Here is a 20039-nt window from a genome sequence, read left to right on the forward strand (position 1 = left end):
AAAGAAAAAAAGCCCCTTAAGCACTTTTTACATATAAACCTGTAATATAATGACATTAACTGTAAATCACAATACAAAGCCCACATATATGGCATCACTGCATCCATAACGTCCCTTACTATAAAATTGAAATCATTATTGAACCAGCTTATTTTTTGCATGTAAAGCTATTTTCAGTAGTTTCATTTTGGGCCACATACATTTTGATCACTTTTTAGAACATCGTTTGTGAAGGGATTTAATGAAGAGACACCTTTTTCATCAAGTTGTGATTCATGATTGTTACAGAGGCAACAATACCAAATTTGTGGGTTTTATTGCGTTTTTTAATTCTTCATTAGGTATTTCTACGGAAGAGAGGCGTAACAGGGACTTTAACTCTATTTTTCATTTATTACAAAAATGTTTTTCAATTTTTTCTACTGTTTATATTTAAACTTGGGCTTGAAGAAGCAATGCTTGGATCTCTAGTTAAAAGTCCAAAGATAGTCATTTTATGTTAACTCAACTCATAATTCATACATACCCATAATTCCTAAAATAAGATTCATTCAAGTTAATGCTTGTATTATCACCAAAATGAAATGCTACCCTTTCATTTTTTGATAAAAGTAGTCCTATGGGTGGAGGCTTAGGGAAAAAAAAGAAAGGAGATGGTGAGTAAATATGCACTGAATACATTAGGAAGGAATATTTTTAGGTTCAGTTCAATGTATAATCTCTACATGGCAAAACTGAACACAGTGCATCATAAAGTTTGTGAATATAAATTAATGGTTCTGTTTTTACTATGTACAAATAAAAAACTATATACCAATCTAAAATACAAATACAACAAGATTTCACTAATTTCAAACATATTAGAAATGTACGTCTAAATTATAAGATAAAAGTATCAATATAAAATAACAGTTCACACACACACTGCATGGAACTTATACACCTGAGGTACAAGAAAAATGGTTGTAACGGTTCTGATATATGGCAATCATGTAAATTTATAAAAGTGATAAGCTTACCTTCAGTAAAAACTGAACCTGCTCCTCAAGCTGAGCATTAGAAGGGTGAGTAAATCTAGGAACGTTTTCACTTTCTATAACATTATATTCTGTAGAAGCATTTATAGCAGTTACAGAATTAGTTGCAGTAAGCCTAACTGAGTGTAACCCTAACTTTGTGCAAGTAACAGTTATAAGAGGACTTCCAGATGAATACGTCACATTGTTCTCAAGTGTCCAAGTGTAGACATAATCTTTATTCCAAGGAACCTGGCCTAAAAGTTAAGAGAAGAAAAGTATTCATAATAATGTAATAGATGCTTCTACTATAGATACAGAACAAAGGCCTGGAGTCTAGATCTTATTTTGGAGTTGTGTAAGGATACATGCAAATAGAAATGCAAAGTGTCAATAGAAAATAAACCCTTACCAACCTGGCCATATTTTGATTTTTAAGTTTCCATTTTTAATTTCCCCCACTCCCCATTTACAGAACTGTATAAGGGCTTATCTGTGGGAAAAATTGTGCTTCCTAGCGTATTTATTTACTACCTCATGCAATGTACTGACAGGGAAGCTGAAAAAATATTCCAAATACAGTACAATTAAGGAAAAAAAACAAACAAAACACACTTTCCTAGGGGCTCCATATTTATGGCTTTTATTGTACACTCAATACACTTTCCTTTATTCTTTGGATCAGTGCACTCTCAAAAGTATTTTTATACCTTTAAAAAAAAAATGAAAAACCTTTAAAAAAATTGCTGTAATCGCCATATTCCGAGGCCAATATAGTGTGGTCCCCTCTGAAGAAACGTGGAGCCGCCGAGAGGTATCTCTCTTTGTCAATAGCTTGTATTGTCACACACCAATAAACTTTCTCCCATACAGATGCCTTTGGTGACCCGCATACATTTTCAGTTAGAGATTTTTCACGACATGATGTAACAGTACGTCACATGCCAGGTGCAGGTGCATGGAGAGGGCTCACGGGTTGAGCCCTCTCCATAGCCGGTAAGTCTTTGCTGCATATTGCAGCAAAGGCTTACAGGTAACACCCTGTTGGTGCTAGCACTTATGTTAACCCGCAGATCGCCGCTGACAAAGCTGCCGGTGGCTTCAAAAAATGGTGGCTCCATCTTGCCGAGGATCGTCGCTACCCCATGAGACCCGAGGCTGCCTCGTTTTAATGATCAGCACATGGTAATGAATGAGGAGGGAAATACTGTGGTATGGCAGTATACGATAGGATTGATCAGACAACCTAGGCTTAACCCCTTTCCGACGCGCGCTGTACTAGTATGGCGTGCGGGGTCCCAGTGGATGGAGAGGGCTCGTGGGCTGGGGCCTCTCCATAGCCGGTAAGTCTTTGCTGCCAGCGGCTTCAAAAGGATGGCGCATGGGGGCCGCCATCTTGCCGCGGATAGTCGCTCCCTGTGGCGTCATCTGGGAGCAGCAATCTTTCGCCATGACAGCCTCAGGTCTGTCTTGTTTTAACCCATTCATTATAGTGTGATAAATGTAATAAATTCTAATAAAAAAACCTAAAAATTCTAATCACCCCCCTTTCCCTAAAACTGATAAATATTAATAAACAGTAAAAATCATAAACACATTAGGTATCGCCGCTTCTGAAAATGCCCGATCAAAATATAATAACGGTTTTTCACTGCGTTTAACCCCGTAACAGAAAATAGTGCCCAAAGTCGAAAAAGGCACTTTTTTGGCATTTGGAAATTTTTCTTTTTTTTTTTAAATCAATAAAAAGTGATCAAAAGGTCGCACAGTCCTAAAAATGATAGCAATGAAAACGCCATCAAAAGTCGCAAAAAATTACATCACCCACAGCTCCGTACACCAAAGTATGAAAAAGTAATTGGCGCCAGAATATGACAAAATCCAAAAAAAAATATTTTTTTACAGGAGGTTTTAATTTTTGTAAATTTATGAAAACATTATAAAACCTATACAAATTTCTTATCCCTGTAATCGTACTGCCTGAAAAAATAAAGTCGACATTTCATTTGTGGCACACGGTGAAAGCTGTAAGATCCAAGCCCACAGGAAAATGGCGCAAAATGTGTTTTTTTCACCATTTTCACTGCATTAGGAATTTTTTTCCCCTCTTCCCAGTACACGGCATGGAATATATTAAATACCATCACTATGAAGTGCAATTTGTTACACGGACAATAAGCCATCACAGAGCTCTTTATGTGGAAAAATAAAAAAAAGTTATAGATTTTTGAAAGTGGTGAGTGAAAAATGGAAGTGAAAAAACTAAAAAAAGGGCCAGGTCGTTAAGGGGTTAAAGTACCCTAGGGAGTCTGAAAAATAGTAAAAAAATTAAAAAAAGACTCAAAGAATAAAGTAAACATGTCATTTGGGGCACAGAGTGAAAGCCGTAAAATCCAAGCGCACAAGAATACGACGCAAATGCGTTTTTTCACCAATATCACTGCATTTGGGGTTTTTTCCTGCTTCCACGGCATGGAATATTACATACCACCACTTTGAAGTGCAATTTGTTACGCAGAAAACAAGCCATCACACAGCACTGTACATGAAAAAATAAAGAAAATTATAGATTTTTGAAGGTAGGGAGTGAAAAATGAAAACGCAAAAACTAGAAAGGGCCTCAACGGGAAGGAATATGCATAGGGAGCATGGTTTGGTCTTCAAACAATGCTGTGTTTTAGTATGACACACACATGACAGCCGCCGCTCTTAGAATCAAATCACTTCACTCTCTCCAATTCCATGGGCACTTACAACTTCACCAAATAAGCGAAGCAGGAATGCAGCCTGACAAGGTAAAGTCTGTGCCAGCTCAAAAGGACTGAGCTGAGGGCCAAGATCCCACTTGAACAGTGGTGACGAACCTTTTAGAGATCAAGTGCCCAAACTGCAAACCAAAGTCTATGTAATCATCGCAAAGTGCTAAACACGGCTATTTAGCCTAAATTCACCGACATACATATAATACTGCCCCATAATGACCATTACCAGTACAACAAGATAAATAATGAAAATACTGATAATAAACAGACCACTAAAGAAAGACCAACATTATACAGAGGGGGACACTGCCGCCACACAGCGAGGGGACACTGCCGCCGCACAGCGAGGAATACCGTCCTGTTCCTTTCTTCCCAGAGTTTTCTGCCCCATGAAACACGTTGTGCTTGCAGCCATTTTTCTGATAAAGGGGGGAAAAACTTTTTTTAAAAAATCGTAATATGTTTCCACGAATCACTATACACTTTGAATTCGTGAAGAATCAAAGTTTTCCTGAATTTCGGAACGAATTCCGATTCATTAGAATCGATTCGCCCATCTCTAATTACCAGGTATACCATGTTTTAAGAACTTCAGCAAAATGTACCAATAATCCTGCATATCTGTTGAAAATGTGCTTGCAAGTTTTGCACCTATTTTGCAGGCAGCTTAAGGGATTCATCTGGGGTCTCTTTACATGCACATTAACTCGCTAAGATCTAACAGCAGAAAAGATCTTCCAGTGGATGCACATTTCTCCAAACACGATAATACTATTAAAGATGTATGTGTTATGGTTTTAATGTGACATTTAAAGACACAAATGGAGTATAAATGACGGAATGGAGTATAAATGAATTAAGTTAAATTACTAAGTGCATCTTACAATTAGGCACAAATATACATGCCAGTCTTAAAAGTCATCTACCTCCAAAATCCGGCATTATAAACCATGGACAAGTACTCATATATCCAGGCACCGTGACAGTGTTAAATATTTTATATGCGTTATCCATTGCCTACTTCCAACTAAAATCAACTTTAAAATTATTCTAATGAGCCTGGTGGTCTACCCTAGCACCTATAATCTGTCTTTACAGGCTGTTAAACTGTATTATTCCCACCTACTTCCTCAGCACTTGTGCAATGCACACTTGCAGCTGATTTTAAAAGGGAGGTGGCCATGGATAACAAATTTATGAATATTACCAGGGTGCCAGGATCTATGAATAAGTGTCCTTGATTTATCATGCTTGATTTTGAATGAAGATTTCCTTCAAGTAACCATATATGAACTGGTATTTCTATACAGGCTACAAATTAGCCCCCACCGCTGAAACAAACAGATAAAAGGCAAAGTTAATCTGTTGTCATCCAGGCTTTCTTGTGAATCATCCTTAGAAGAGGGTCCCATTTAGACCAATTTGATGAAGTGTGTGACATGTCTGCACACTGACAGGCCGTCCTATACTCCCCTTTAATCTAAAAATCTGGTCACCACCCATACATCTATTTTGAAAAGATATTCTCTGGATAAGATGCCAAGTATATGAACTCCACTTTTTTCGCTCATCCATGGTAAGAATTATTCTGGGGGGAACCTGTTTTATTAATTTGCAGTATGGTTTTGGCCACCGTGCCGCAGCTCAGTTTCAGGTTTCAGTTTCAGATCCTCACAGGTGCCATGTTGAATTTCGAGTGACTAGTATGAGAGTGATAACACCAAATGTAACAAACCTGTTCCACATTCACACGCAAGACCTTGTAATACTGATGGGTCAGATGACACCAGGGGAGGCAATATTGGCAATTGTGCACAATTTGGTCATTTTCACCAAGGGGTGTCCTTACTTGTGTTTATAGCTTTTTAGACACTAAGGGGGTATTTCTCAGAAGTGTCTGAGCAGAACTGTTCTAGTTGCTCATGGCAACCAATCAGTGCCCAGCTTTCATTTCCCAATGTTTATAAAAATTAAAGGTGAGCTCTGTTTTGTTGCGGTGGGCAACTAGTGGGCAAACAGTTTTGCCTGTTTTAACTTCTGATAAAATTTTCCCCATGATGTGTGTAGTTATTTTGAGGGACTACTACCACTACTTCACATTGTATCAAAGTGTCAAATCTTCAATGTTGTCCCATAAACAACAAAATATTTCCAAAATTGTGAGAGTTCTACTCACTTTGGTGAGATACTGACACATTGATACAGGGTCGGACTGGAGTACCTGGGGCCCACCAGAGGAAATTATTTTTAGGGCCCACCCTATCTTTTTGCTAGTAAGACTACCAGACTACTAATGGAAGTGTAAAAAACAGCAGATAAAGGTGTACAGTTTTAGGCTACATTCACACGACGATATGATCTCCGTACTGTAGCATGGCGGGCGAACGGCAGCGCCCAGGAGAGGAGGAGGGGGTGAGCGCTTCACAACCCCGCCCCTCTCCATAGCACCCATTGCTGTCTATGGGGGACGTTTATACGGCATATAAACATCAGACGTATATATGTCCCCCATACGGCTGTGTGAATGTAGCCTTAAACACAATGGGGTAGTTTTATCTGAGAGCAGAACTGTTCTAGTTGCTCAAGGCAACCAATCAGAGTTCAGCATTCATTTTCCCATAGCAGTTTATGAAACGAAATCTGAGCTCTGATTGGCTGCCATGAGTCACATTAAAAGACAAAGCACATGTTACTACTTGCAGAGCAATGCATTTGATGCATTTTGCCCAAATAATTTCAATGGCAAACGTATCATCAGAAAGCGGCCTCTGACTGCGTTCACACTCTGCACTTGAATTACATTTAGGAAGGCAATTCCAGTGCAGTGCGGTGTTCCTAAATGCAATGTGTGAACACAAACATCAGGAACCTAAATGTGGCCACTAACCCTAAGCCAACTATACCCAGCCCGACTAATTGTGCCCCCATTACCAGCGGGTTGTATGTATACAGAGACGCAGCAGTGACATCACAACCAGCAGCCGCGGCAGGTCCTGGCTGTGGTCAGTGTAACACTTACAGGCTGCAGGCAGAGGCTGCACAGGGGGCGCTGTGGTGGTGATGTCACTGCTGTATATCTGTATACATACAGACCGGGGGTGATGGGGGGCGCTGCAGGTCCTGGCTGTGGTCAGTGTAACACTTACAGGCTGCAGGCAGAAGCTGCACAGGGGGCGCTGTGGTGGTGATGTCACTGCTGTATCTTTGCATACATACAGACCGGGGCGGTTGGGGGGTACAATCAGATGGGGGAGACACTGTGTAACACCAGCAATTACTGTAAATCCAACAACTCACACACATGACGTATATAGTTGAAGGAATTCTCTTTAATTTCTCTATCCTTCTATCTGGAGGATACATCAGCTTCTAGCAGCCAGATCTCTGCTCTAAAGGTTAAGAAACACAAAAAGTTAAGTTCCTCCTTTTCTCATCATCTCCCCCACCTTCTTATGACAAATGTAATAGTGTTATGTTCTTCCCCTAGAGATCACAATTATTCTCCTATAGTGGATATAGTCTTGACCCCACATACCCACAATTCTTGCAGAGCAATGCCCCCCCCCCCAAGTAGTGAAGTTGCATGTCACCCTGCACCCCCACATTACATCCATGTCACCCTGCACCCCCACATTACATCCATGTCACCCTGCACCCCACATTACATCCATGTCACACTGTACTCCTACATTACATACATCCACATTTCCCCCTTGCACTCCTACATTACATGCAGGTTACACTGCACCCCCACATTTCCCCCTTTCACTCCTACATTACATGCAGGTTACACTGCACCCCCACATTACATGCAGATTACACTGCACCCCCACATCCCCCCTTGCATGTAATGTAGGGGGGCAAGGGCGGATGTGGGGGTGCAGTGTAATATGCATGTAATGTAGGGGTGCAATGTAATATGCATGTAATGTAGGGGTGCAAGGGGAAATGTGGGGGTGCAGTGTAATATGCATGTAATGAAGGGGTGCAAGGGGGAATGTGGGGGTGCAGTGTAATATGCATGTAATGTAGGGGTGCATTACACTGCCCCCTTTCACCCCTACATTACATGCAGGTTACACTGCACCACATTTCCCCCTTTCACCCCTACATTACATGCAGATTACACTGCACCCCCACATCCCCCCTTCATTACATGTATATTACACTGCACCCCCACATCCCCCCTTGCACCCCTACATTACCTGTATATTACACTGCACCCCCACATCCCCCCTTGCACCCCTACATTACATGTATATTACACTGCACCCCCACATTCCCACTTGCACCCCTATATTACATACAGGTGCAGCATAACTTCACATACCCCAGGGCAGCTCTATCCGAGGACATGCTGAGTAGCTCCTCCCCGTCACATGGTAATGACCTCATCAAAGGTCCTTTACCATTGTACATTGTACAGTGTGCAGGAGCCTGCGGGGAAAGTGAAGATGCGCCCTGTGCCTGGTCCCCGCAGCCCACCCCTATCACCCGACCACCCCCCGGAACCCCGCCCCCCCATCCCGCGGGGGGGGGGGGGCCTTCGGTGCCGATTTTTTTTTTTTTTTTTTTTTATGAAAAAAAGTTTCTCTCCCAGGGGGGCCCACACCAGTATCAGGGCCCACCGGAGGATTCTCCGGTCCTCCGCTGGGCCAGTCCGACACTGCATTGATACATATATCTGCCCACAAAGCAGCCAGGAAATCTACAATGCCACTTCTGTGATTCCAATAATTTGTACAGAAATGGTCAAAGTTAAAACTTTTCACAATGTGCAACATTTACTCTTGTGTGCATTACTAATTTGTTATGTTGTTGCAGTATGGCAACACAGTTACAGTACTTTCTCTTAAAAATATACATTGTTCAAAATTATGTTGCTTGGGTAGTACAGCTCATCCAGAATGGCACAAAAAGGTTAGTGTTGACCGTCAGCACAGTGTCCAGAGCATGGAGCAGAGACCTGGTGGGGGCTGTAAGAGGGCAAAAACCCAGAAGCAGGACTAATACCTTTGTGCAATAAGGAACTTTAATGACTCTCTTTTTGGGTGCATTTTTGCTACTACGCTAGGGTCTTAAGATGTTAGCCAGTGGGTGTATCTGTTGTATTGTAACTAAAAACATCTTTTGAAGACAAATCAAAGCCAAAAAAAACAGCAAATTAAGTAAGTAACATAGCACTGCTTAAGTATGCAGAAATCGGACAACTTTATAAAACGGCAAAAGAAAACAAATGACATAGGTGTCCCTATGGAGCGGAATGTTTAGCACTAAAGTCAAGCTCTCCCCATTTCAGAATGCAACATGTGATTGGCATTGTGAACCAGGAGATCTGGTGTCCCTGAATGCAGCAATGTCAATTTTACATACTAATAGCAGCTAATTACATGGTTAAAGGGAATTGACTTAACAAAAAAAAAAAAAATGTAAAAACAAATATTAAAAAAAAGTATTGATATTTTGTATGCATTATCTTACCATTTATCTGAGCAACTAAAATGAACTCTTTGCCAAGTATGGGTTGGTGTAATATATTTATGGAGGCAATAGTCATAACGTCATCAGTTGCACATAACTTGGCAGATTGTTCTGACACCTCAAGTGAAATTTCCGCAAGTGCGTCAAGATTTTCCTTTATAGTTAAGTTGTAAACCCTTGCAACATGTGCAGAAGAAAATACTAGGTGCCGAACACTGATCTTGCCTTTTATTAACATTTCTACATGCAGGGTATTTCCAGATTCAAGAGTAAATTTAATGGGATGTATAAGATTAGTAGAGGCATCGTATGATAATCCAATTGTAATTTGTCCAGCAGTAGTCTGTAAAATTAGAAATAGAGAACACAAAAAATACAGGTCATTAGGTTAGTTACTATTCATGCAGTACCAATAACAAAGATCCATAAAACACAGCAACCAATCTTTAGCAGCTCGTTGGTTTTATAGTGGTAAAACACATATATTGGGGATTAATAGACATCTGTCTGCACACACAGCTCAATGCTCCTATATAACACGCCACTACAGACAAAGTTTAAAAATCCCTCAATTTGTTTTATACTTTGAACGATTTGAAGGGTCCATTAACTTTAAAATGTCTAAAATGCCAGATGCTGTTCACCTTGGAGACCAGCTCAGGTATGGGTACGGCTCAGACACTTCTCTTGCGATGAGCCCATTCCAGGGTACCATGCCCTACACAAAGGAAAGAACTCTCCCTTAAGCTTATACCAGCATCTCCGGGACTGTTTGTGTTGCTGCACTGGCACCAGTCTCCGCTTCTCTGGGTTCGGGGATCTAAACCAGACTTACTTTCGATAGGCCGAGGGCGACGCAGGCCTTCGCCTGTTCATTTGGAATGGTGCCATCTCTCAGGACCTATTGAAAGAACCCTTCAAATATTTAAAATGTGGGGATCCTAACTTGGAGGTGGAAAGGTGTTTACAGACTACAATCACTTTATTCAGGGAGAGTATTCCTTACAAAGACTGTCAATTAAGGCCACCTTGTAGTCATTGATGTTCCACTAGGGCAGTGATGGCGAACCTTTTAGAGCCCGAGTGCCCAAACTTCAACCAAAAGCCACTTATTTATTGCAAAGTGCCAGCACAGGAATTTACGCAGTAATGTAATTCTCCTTGTTCATTGATAACTTTCAATCCTTCAGCCTCCAAAGGACACCAACCCAGTTGAAAGGAGGAGGGCAAATTCATCTATCATTGTAGGAAGATTCTGCAGGCAGATTCTTTGAGTTATGTCTGGTGAACTTCATTCTGGGGTGATGGCCTGGGTGCCCACACAGAGGGCTCCGAGTGCCGCCTCTGGCACCAGTGCCATAGGTTCGCCACCACTGCACTAGGGGTTTCTGGAAAATATGCAAATATGTTTTTCCAAGATGGGATAAGGTAGCTAAATGGGCAAAATTACTTTTAACCCTTACAAAACTTTATTTTTAGCTTTACAAAGATGTGTTAGGACTTGTTATCTGTGGGAAAAATTTTACTTTTTAGTGGTGCCACTTAATAGTCCATGCAATGAACTGGAAAGCTGGAAAAAATTTCCACGTGCAGTGAAATTGGCAAAGAAACGTTTTTCTTGTGGGCTTTGTTTTTACGAGCTTTATTCTGTGCTCCAAATGACACTTTGTCTTCTTTGGGTCTTCGTTTTTATTAGATTTAACAGGTTTTATTAGATTTTTAAAAAATTAAAATCTTTTGTACATAGAATTTGGCAAAATGGCAATTATTTGTTTTGAGGCCAATAACTTTCACACTTTAGTATACAGACCTATGTAAGGTGTCATTTTTTTGTGGGACATACTGGAGTATTAGTCATATAGGTCCCAAATTGAAATAAATTGTTTGATGAATATTTGAATAAAGAATTATGGATGGAAAAATCTGGAAAAAGTGGCGATTCAGATATTTGGGCACTATATTCTGTGCCGAGAATCATTGTTTTTATATTTTGATAGAACACGCATTTTGGGGTGTGGCAATATCTAACATGTTTATGATTTTTACATGTGTTCTAGGGAAAGGGGGCGATTTAAACTTTTAATTTTTTAAATTTTTTAAAATATATTTTCAACTTATTTTTTTATTTACCATTATTTAATGGTACTACTATATACTGCAATACTACTATATGGCAGTATATAGCAATTTAACTGCAGACTTCTAATAGCCTGTGATCTGCTATTAGAGATCATTACACATAGCAAGCCAAAAAGTCTCAATGAGACTGTAGGCTGCCATGGCAACAGATTGACGCACTCTGATGATGCCACAAGGGGTGGCGATCAGCCATGCAAGATGGTAGTGCCCATGGGTTTGTTAGTTAGATTCTGCAGCACTTAACAGGTTCACTGAAACGATCGGTGCCAGCACCACCAAAGCAGTAACAGTCAAACAATCAAAAGTACAGTTTTATAAATATTTTATTTGCTTACCAAAAAAACATTTGTATTGCCTTCATGTGATCCATTTGCAGAAATAAGATTCTGTAAAAAGAGCTTTGTATTACAAATGTTACCTTTCATTTTCCATTGGACAAAAAGTTTAGTGACATTTAAAAGATCTCAAGTGTCAAAGATAATTCTTATATTTTACTTTGTGCATGTAGGAGACAGAGAAGTGAATACAACATTACTTGGTGTAAGGGTTAGCTCATTGATATTGGCTTTGCAGCCTAAACTCCAGATTCTCTAGAAATGGGCAACATTTTGTTCTTTCGAAAGTGGCACCAAAGAGTTGGTCATTTATATCGCATAGCGGGTCTTAATCTAAGCCACCTTCAACTTCCTCTGCTTTCAGTAAATCATAGGCTCCTTTCACATGAACTGATGATTTTTCCAGTCCTGTATTTCTGTGCAGTATGAATCTGTATAGACGTGACATTTTTCATCCATATGTACATATCTGTATAAATTACGGTGGGCTGGCAATTGATGGCTAGCTTATGGATGGTTTACTATTGGCTGGCTGACAGAATGCACCTTACACTGGTTCTGGTGTCCCTGGATACTGAACATATATAAGGCAGCATACGGTGCCCATCCATATGCAGCACGATGGCAACACATATTACAAACATTCCCATTGGATATGCTGTGTACGGAACAGAAATTCTGGAGAAAATAGGACATGCTCTATATTTTTTTTACGTCTCTCTTGCATATGGTATGATGGACAATTCGGCCATAAAAAGGAATGCCGTTTTGCCAATTTAAATCAATGTGGCCCCACGCTACCTGTATAAAAAAAGGTATGGATTGCATACAGTTATATTCATGCATGTGTGAAAGGGGCCCAAGTCTCTCAATGACCAGGTAACATTGCCCATATAGTGTATATAGAGTCCTCTCACCCCTAATCTCATACAAACACAACAAAAATCATTTGCTTAAGTATTAGTGTCACAAATGTATATTTTTGAAACCTGTTTCTCACAAACTAAAATGCCCAATCTATCAAAATATAAACATTTTCCCACATGCATGTCTATTGTGTATCTGTTGAAAACTGTGTTTTGTTTCTTTTTTTCAGGTGAAACACATTTCGCAGCATCATCAGTGAATAAAAACGAAAACATACTGCACACAAATTAGTTTTTTTAAAAGACCTATATACTAATGCCTTGCATGATCCAAAAACAGGTTCTAATTTATTTTAATGGACAAGGGAAAAAACAGACATGTGAAACTATACATAGAAAATAATGGTTCAGTTAGGCATCAGTGAAAGCACACATGGCATTCTAAGGGGGGAAAAAGAATCGTGAATAAGCCCTTACTCTGTCAATATACAGCAGACAACTGACATTCTGTGCACTACAGCTTGAAACTTCCTGGACTCCAATGACTTACCATAAGACAAAGCTCAGTCAGATTCTGTGTGAAAGTGTTGTCCATATAATGCCAAAGATAATTCAAATCGGATTCATGCAACACAAATGCATGAAACGGATGGTACATGTTCCGGAAAGCAATGATTATAGGCTTTAATTGTCCTGAATCATCAGGAATATAAGATAAAATCTGATGTTCCTTCTCTCTGTTTTTAATTTCCAAAGGCCTGGACCTCTTGTTGATCATTTCAATATTCATTTTACATTCTTTTTTTGAGATAATATTTTTGATGTGCACTACTGTAAAGTAAAAGAAAAGAGTAAGCAGTATCTTCCCAAAATGTGAATAATTCATTCAGCTGTGTTTTGGTAGAGAGTTTTTATGTACAGAAGTTTGGCCATTTTCTGGGATTTTACTGCACTATGTATTATCCTTTAGGTTTAAGTGAAATGGGACAGATCTTCCTACTTTATCTTTTGACTGATGTAAATCAAGATGGATATGAACAGAAATCCCTCTGTAATCAGTTGATTAGGGAAACATTATAAACTTTTTTTTTACCAGTGATGAAACATATTAAAGTTTACTATTGTACCAGGGTTGATTTTTATTTGCATTATCAATGTGATATACTGTATACAATATGAAATATAGTATAATAAAAATAACAAAATGAAACTGTCATTTAACTGCTTTGGATACATTTGTAAAGCCTATGTGAACACCCTGTATTGGAACTAGCTGGATTGTTTCGCAGTATATGTGACACTACATGAATTTTTAACATAAGTAAAAGTGTAAAGTGACCAGTTGTCAGATCTCTTCCCCCCCATCTTCCGTTATCACATTTACATATAACTCTAGTCATTCTTCGGAGTATTTAGCATCTCCATGTATAGTCAGTTAAGGATCTCAGGTCTGAAAGCCCTGTGACTTAGAAATGGGGTATAAGAACCACCACAGCTCCTCAAATAACCCATTCTCGATTGGAGCAGATAACTGAAGAGCTCTGCGTCCAAAGTTGCTCCTTTGATTTAGGCCACATGACCTTCTCTTAAGACGCAGTGGGTGGAGCTATCTTAAGGGGCTGTGGAAGGGACTCACTGGGATTTGAACTGATTATACCAACCAAAGCCAAGTATAAATAACACTATTAGTTAAAAAATAGGAAACAATGTTTTAGTGTTTCATTGTTATTGTATAAGCTAAATTCTCAAATGAACATTTCTCCAGGTGTGTTAAACTTAAGTCGCCTCTCCTTTAAAGGCTTCATGCACGCAACCATATTTGGGCGCCACACAAATTGTGGCTAGCTCACGACCCCCAAAGAGGTCTATTGAGCCACTGTCTCACCCCACTGAGCGTCCACTTCCCAAAATATAGAGCAAATGCCATTACTGCCTGCATTGAGTTCCTTTGGTCATGGGTGGGCTGCGCAGTGCTGATCTGCATATTTCCAGCTGTTTCACATGGACCCCTATATGTGTCCCATATTGTACAAATTGCCCTATGTATGAGGTCTAACTCTACTGAATTTGGACTGCCAAACTGCTTTCAGATACAATGCTCACTTCAAGGGGAAATAAAAACAGGCTTGCACTATTAATTTATGAAAATGAAAGAAAAATTGATTTAGAATGTAAGTAACATTTAAAGGAAACCTACCACTTCAGATAGGGCTTATAAGCAGGACATGCCGTGCACCAGCTCAGGGTGAGCTGGAGCCAGAGCTCATCTCCTTATGTTTTTAAACAGTTTTAAAGCATTTAATTACTTTAATAATGTTTGTATATCGGAACTAGCTTCCCCGCACCGAGGTCCGTGCACCATGCGCGCGTCTGAATAGGAAGTGGTTGCGCGCATGGTGCGCCGAGCACGGACCTCGGTGCGGGGAAGATAGTTCCGATATAAACATTAATAAAGTGATTAAATGCTTTAAAACAGTTTAAAAACATAAGGAGATTAGCTCCGGCACCAGCTCACCCTGAGCTGGTGCACGGCATGTCCTGCTTATAAGCCCTATCCGAAGTGGTAGGTTTCCTTTAAAGGAAATCTACCAACAGGATCATGGATTGTAAACCAGGCCACTTACATAACGGTGTGTGCCGCCTTTGGCAGGATCCACTCTTCTTTTAGCTTCTTATACCCTTGTTTTGACATTATGTAAAAAGAGTCTGAGGGGCTCAGGGCTCCATTGCTGTTAATTGATCCCTGATCCTCTAAGGTTAGTTTGCATAATTTTAAGGTCTTTATTTCAGTAACAGTAAAGATCTAAAAGGAGAGCAGATCCTTCCAAAGGGGGCACATGCCTGCATTTAAGTGTGCTGGGTATACAATCCTTGATCCTGATTGTAGATTTCCTTTAATATATGTGAAAGGCCAACCACAAAAGGCTCACAGGTTTGGTTGCTGGACCAGTCATGTACCGGTCATGTACTGCACTGTGATGATGGATGATGATTATGATGAAGGGAGGAGGAGTTTACCTTCCAGCAGGGCGACACCCAGAACAGCCAATCATTGGTTGTGGGATGCCCACATGTGCCAATGCATGCCAGTCCACAAAGTCAACACTTCCAAATACTGGATGGTCACCCTTCTAGATCCACACTACAGGGATAGCGTAGAATCCTTAACTCCAGCACTAGGGCTTGAGAGAAAAACTAGGAAGTACAAGCATACACTGATAGAGATAATACTGGTGGAGTGCTTATCCAACATTTAGAGATCAGTGGCAGCACAAGGAGAAGAAAGTTGCCAAAACAGCAGGAGCACCAGCACCACATGGGGGATGGAGGATAAGATGGCCTCAATGAGGAGCACCATATTCAGTTCTCCTCAACCTCCACTACGGATACGACATGTAATACTAGGAGGCAGATTGTGACTCACATGGTTGAAGATTATCTGTCAACAATGGAATAGAAGGGATGAGTCCTCCCCATTCAATTTCTGGGTGGGAACAATTCCTAGGAGGTTCAACATGTTCAGCAATGCTGGGGGGTTCATCACCAACAAGAGGATGCACGTGTACACAGCCAATGTGGACATCCTAACTTTCATAAAGATAAACCAGGCATGGAAACCACCTGAATTGGCTGTGCAAGTGTCTGAGTGCACGGTTTGAGAGTCCGATTAAAAGGGGTATTACCACCTCAGCTATTAAAGTTCATTTAATCCTTTACCCACCAAAAAACATTTCTTCAATGCATTGCTATTTTTAAAAAAATTACCTTTATTCCCATAACAGCGTACATGGGGCTTACCTGCCCCCTAGTAACGGCCCTCTGTTATCACTAGATGTGGCCACCGCCGCTCTTCAGCATTGGTGGCTGCGCAGACACTTAGAATAAGGGTTCTCTGAACCTGCCACAAGTGTGAGAACGCTGCAGTACACAGCTGTCCCTCGGTAAGACATGATCGATCAGGAAGCTACTGCGCAAGGTATATGTGAACTGCACATGCGCTACCTATGTGCATTCACACACTCCCGGCAGGTTCAGAGAAGTCTCCCTCTAGGCGCCTGCACGGCTGCTGCTGCTGAAGTGCGGAGGTGGCTGCATCTCGTGATAACAGAGCGCTATTACTAGAGGGCTGGTAAGCTCCATTTACACTGTTATGGGAATAAAGATAATTTTTCAAAAATAATAAGGCATTGGAGGAATGTTTTTTTGGGGGTAAGGGTTTAAATTAACTGAAGTAGGTGGGAATACCCCTTTAAGTCAAATTCAGCATTTCAGTTTTGAATCCAGCTAAATACTGCAGTAATTTCAAAAATGGGTGATTTGTGGGGAGTTTCTAATAAATAGAACTTTGAAAACCCTTATGAAGTTGAATCTGAAATGTACTTAAAAAAATGGGAAAAATCGCTGTTCAGAGCGTAAGCCTCCTAACCTCCTAATAAAATGAATTAAAAATGTCAGGATGAAGCGGACATATGGTTAATGTTAGTTAGCAAACAATTTACGCGGCTAGACTAACTGTATGATGTGCATAACATTTAGAATAAATGTTAATTAATTTCCCAGATGCAAAAGGTAAGCACATACAGGTCAAAAAATAATGATCAAATATTTTACACTTACCAAATAAAGGACTTCCTGGGTCTAAATATGTGAAATTGAAAAAAGTGGCAAAATATCCATTCAGCCCAACATGTGCAACAAAGGAGTTTATGCTTTGTTTCGACCACTGCACTGATACTGTAACTGTTGTAAGATTATCTAATTTCAAATTCTGTACACCTATAAATAAAATAGACAATATGTAAATCAATATTCTAATAACAACATTACTGGCCATCGGGTTACCAAGCCTTCCCACAAATACAAGAATTTATAAGTGTTTCATTTACTAATAGAGAATTTTAGTATTGTCAGCTAATAAGAATTCAAATGTTAAATTACTTAAACTAGACATGCACCTATAGGTTACTGCACTCAGGGGAACAGTTATCTCATCTTGTTATGGTCTCTACTTCCAAAGATCCAGAAAAGGAAAGACCTTTATATACGGCAGGTCTAATAGCATGCCCAAAAAAATCAAGCAGTATCTTTCTTCACTCACTCAAATCACAACACAACTGATGTGCATTGATGTCTTGGTAGTAATTCAGCTATAAAAGAGCCCCCTACCAAATGAATGCACCCTACCCAAATGAATGCCTACACATAATTTCACATAATATCCATTATCCAATAAATGTATGAATGAATAATATCCGTGTGGATAAATTTTCATTGTGGTAACTTAATTATGAGAATTGAAAAATAAGTACCAACTGAAATATTGTAGTCATATTAACCCTAGAATGCATACCTGGGGCCTCGCAGGCCCGCTCTGTTAGTTTTTTTCTTTTTACCGCAAGATTACTTTAGTTAGAATTCTGAAACTCTAGGTATTCCTCAGTTATATAGTTGTTAGTCATTTCCAGTTGTTCATATATTTTTATGTTACAGGCATTTCGGTATAATAACTCTTTTTTGTGAATACCCCATATTTACATACCTGGGGCCTTTTAGGCCCTTACTAGGTTTACATGTCTTTTTGTCTTTTCTGTTGCTGGGAAAAACTGTGACTTAGGCTGCATTCACACTGCCGTTACCCGCCGTACCGTAGCGGGCAACGGCAGCACGCGGGGAGATGAGGAGGAGTTGAGCGCAGCTCACCCCCACCCCTCTCCATAGGAGGTTATGGGGCACGGCGCCGTATTACGGGAAAAGATAGGACATGTCCTATCTTTTTCCTGGGTACGGAGTGGTACGGTGCCGCACGTGTGCTGCACTGTACCGCTCCCGTAGGGCGCCGTGCGCCCATTGCCGTCTATGGGGGACGTATATCGGCCGTATATACGTCGGCAGTATATATGTCCCCCATATGGTCGTGTGAATGTAGCCTTAGTCTTTATGACTGAGTGTGGATTGTGCCTGACTACATGGTCATGTGATCTTGGGAAGGAGGCTACCTCATGATGTCATGCGTCTCTGACATCATCATAGTTCCTGAACAGGAAGGAGGAAGGAGTCCGTTTTCTTGTTTCTTGAAAAAGAAACTCTGAGCTCCAAAAATCCAAAGATTTCCACGTCACCTAAAAGAAAGTGGTGACCTGCTGAAGGTGAGCGGAGGGGGCTGCACAGACACTAACAAAGAGTCTACAACCCTTATTGTACTCATTTTTTTTCATTATAGTTTACTGACTTCTAAGGTTACAATGACACAGTCTACATCCAGGGGTTTGACTGACCAAGAAATCAAAACAATCATTTTTGATAGACAGTCCCGTGTAAAATACTACAATTTCATCTTCCAGATGTTGAATTACAGATAACATGTGAAAGATGCTGCGGTCATTAGTAAATTCGAAAAGGAAACTTTGAAAAGGGATATTCCTGCAGCATGTTTACTGCAACTTTTATATAAAAAAAAATTTTTTGACAAAAAAACGTTATTATAAAGAGTTATATTGAATGAGTATATTGGGCGTTTTAAGCCCGTTCAGTTACTTTGGGGTTTTTTTGCACAAAATGTTTTGAATTATTCACATCTTAGGATGCATTCTCACTAGTGCTGGTGTCTGCCACGAGGTGATCCATAATGGATATGATCTCTTGGTAACTCCAGTTAAGGCTGCCGGAATGCCCGGATTCTACCAGCCTTAGCTGGGGACACCAGGAGGTCAGATCCAGTACAGATCCCCTCCCGGCAGACACCAGCGCTAGAAGGAATGCATCCTTACTTTGCATTTTTAAAATAAACTTTAAAAAGTATTTTTATTTGAGTTATTCCATGTTATTTGCACACGGGCCTAAAAGGCCCCAGGTATGTAATAGTGTAGATTTCTATGGTCATGCATTCTAGGGTTAATATAATTCTAAGCTTGTACATTTGTTGACAATAGCCAATGATGAAAATAAAGCTTACCTGTTTTCCTCTCCAATAAGGATGACAGATGTCCAGAAATGTTTAACATAAACATGCTCCCAATTTCCATTTTGGTATTTTGAAAACCTATGTTAATATCATAGATATAAGAAGCAGAGCTGGTAAAGACAGCTAGCATTCCTCTTCCATCCCCATATGGTAAGCATATAGGTTCTGTGTACCTGCATATAAATAATTATGTACTTTTAAAAAGGGTTTAATAAGATAACCTTACGGCTTATTAAATCATAGCTTCAATAAAAGAATTGTTAGAAATACAGTACAGACCAAAAGTTTGGACACACCTTCTCATTCAAAGAGTTTTATGTATTTATAAAACTATAAAAAAAAAAACTGTAGATTCACACTGAAGGCATCAAAACTATACAACTGAAAATATGCCTCATACTCTTTGCTTTGAATACTGCTTAACAAACTCCGGCATTCTCCTCTTGATTAGCCTCAAGAAGTAGTCACCAGAAAAGGTT

The 20039-nt window shown here is 40.0% G+C and overlaps 1 protein-coding gene across 1 annotated transcript in view; it reads right to left on the reverse strand.

Annotated features, from left to right (window-relative positions):
• Positions 1 to 20039, reverse strand: part of PKD1L1 (polycystin 1 like 1, transient receptor potential channel interacting) — a 315437-nt gene that overhangs the window by 255393 nt on the left and 40005 nt on the right. Inside the window, exons 3-9 of the mRNA XM_072153131.1 lie at positions 19552 to 19733; positions 17217 to 17375; positions 13150 to 13430; positions 11734 to 11784; positions 9260 to 9602; positions 1020 to 1273; positions 527 to 630 (exon numbers count right to left, since the gene is read on the reverse strand). Of these exons, the coding sequence (XP_072009232.1) occupies positions 527 to 630; positions 1020 to 1273; positions 9260 to 9602; positions 11734 to 11784; positions 13150 to 13430; positions 17217 to 17375; positions 19552 to 19733 (1374 nt within the window). The remainder of the gene's footprint in view (positions 1 to 526; positions 631 to 1019; positions 1274 to 9259; positions 9603 to 11733; positions 11785 to 13149; positions 13431 to 17216; positions 17376 to 19551; positions 19734 to 20039) is intronic.

This window comes from Engystomops pustulosus, chromosome 5 (genome assembly GCF_040894005.1).
Source record: "Engystomops pustulosus chromosome 5, aEngPut4.maternal, whole genome shotgun sequence".
NCBI classification, from domain to species: domain Eukaryota; kingdom Metazoa; phylum Chordata; class Amphibia; order Anura; family Leptodactylidae; genus Engystomops; species Engystomops pustulosus.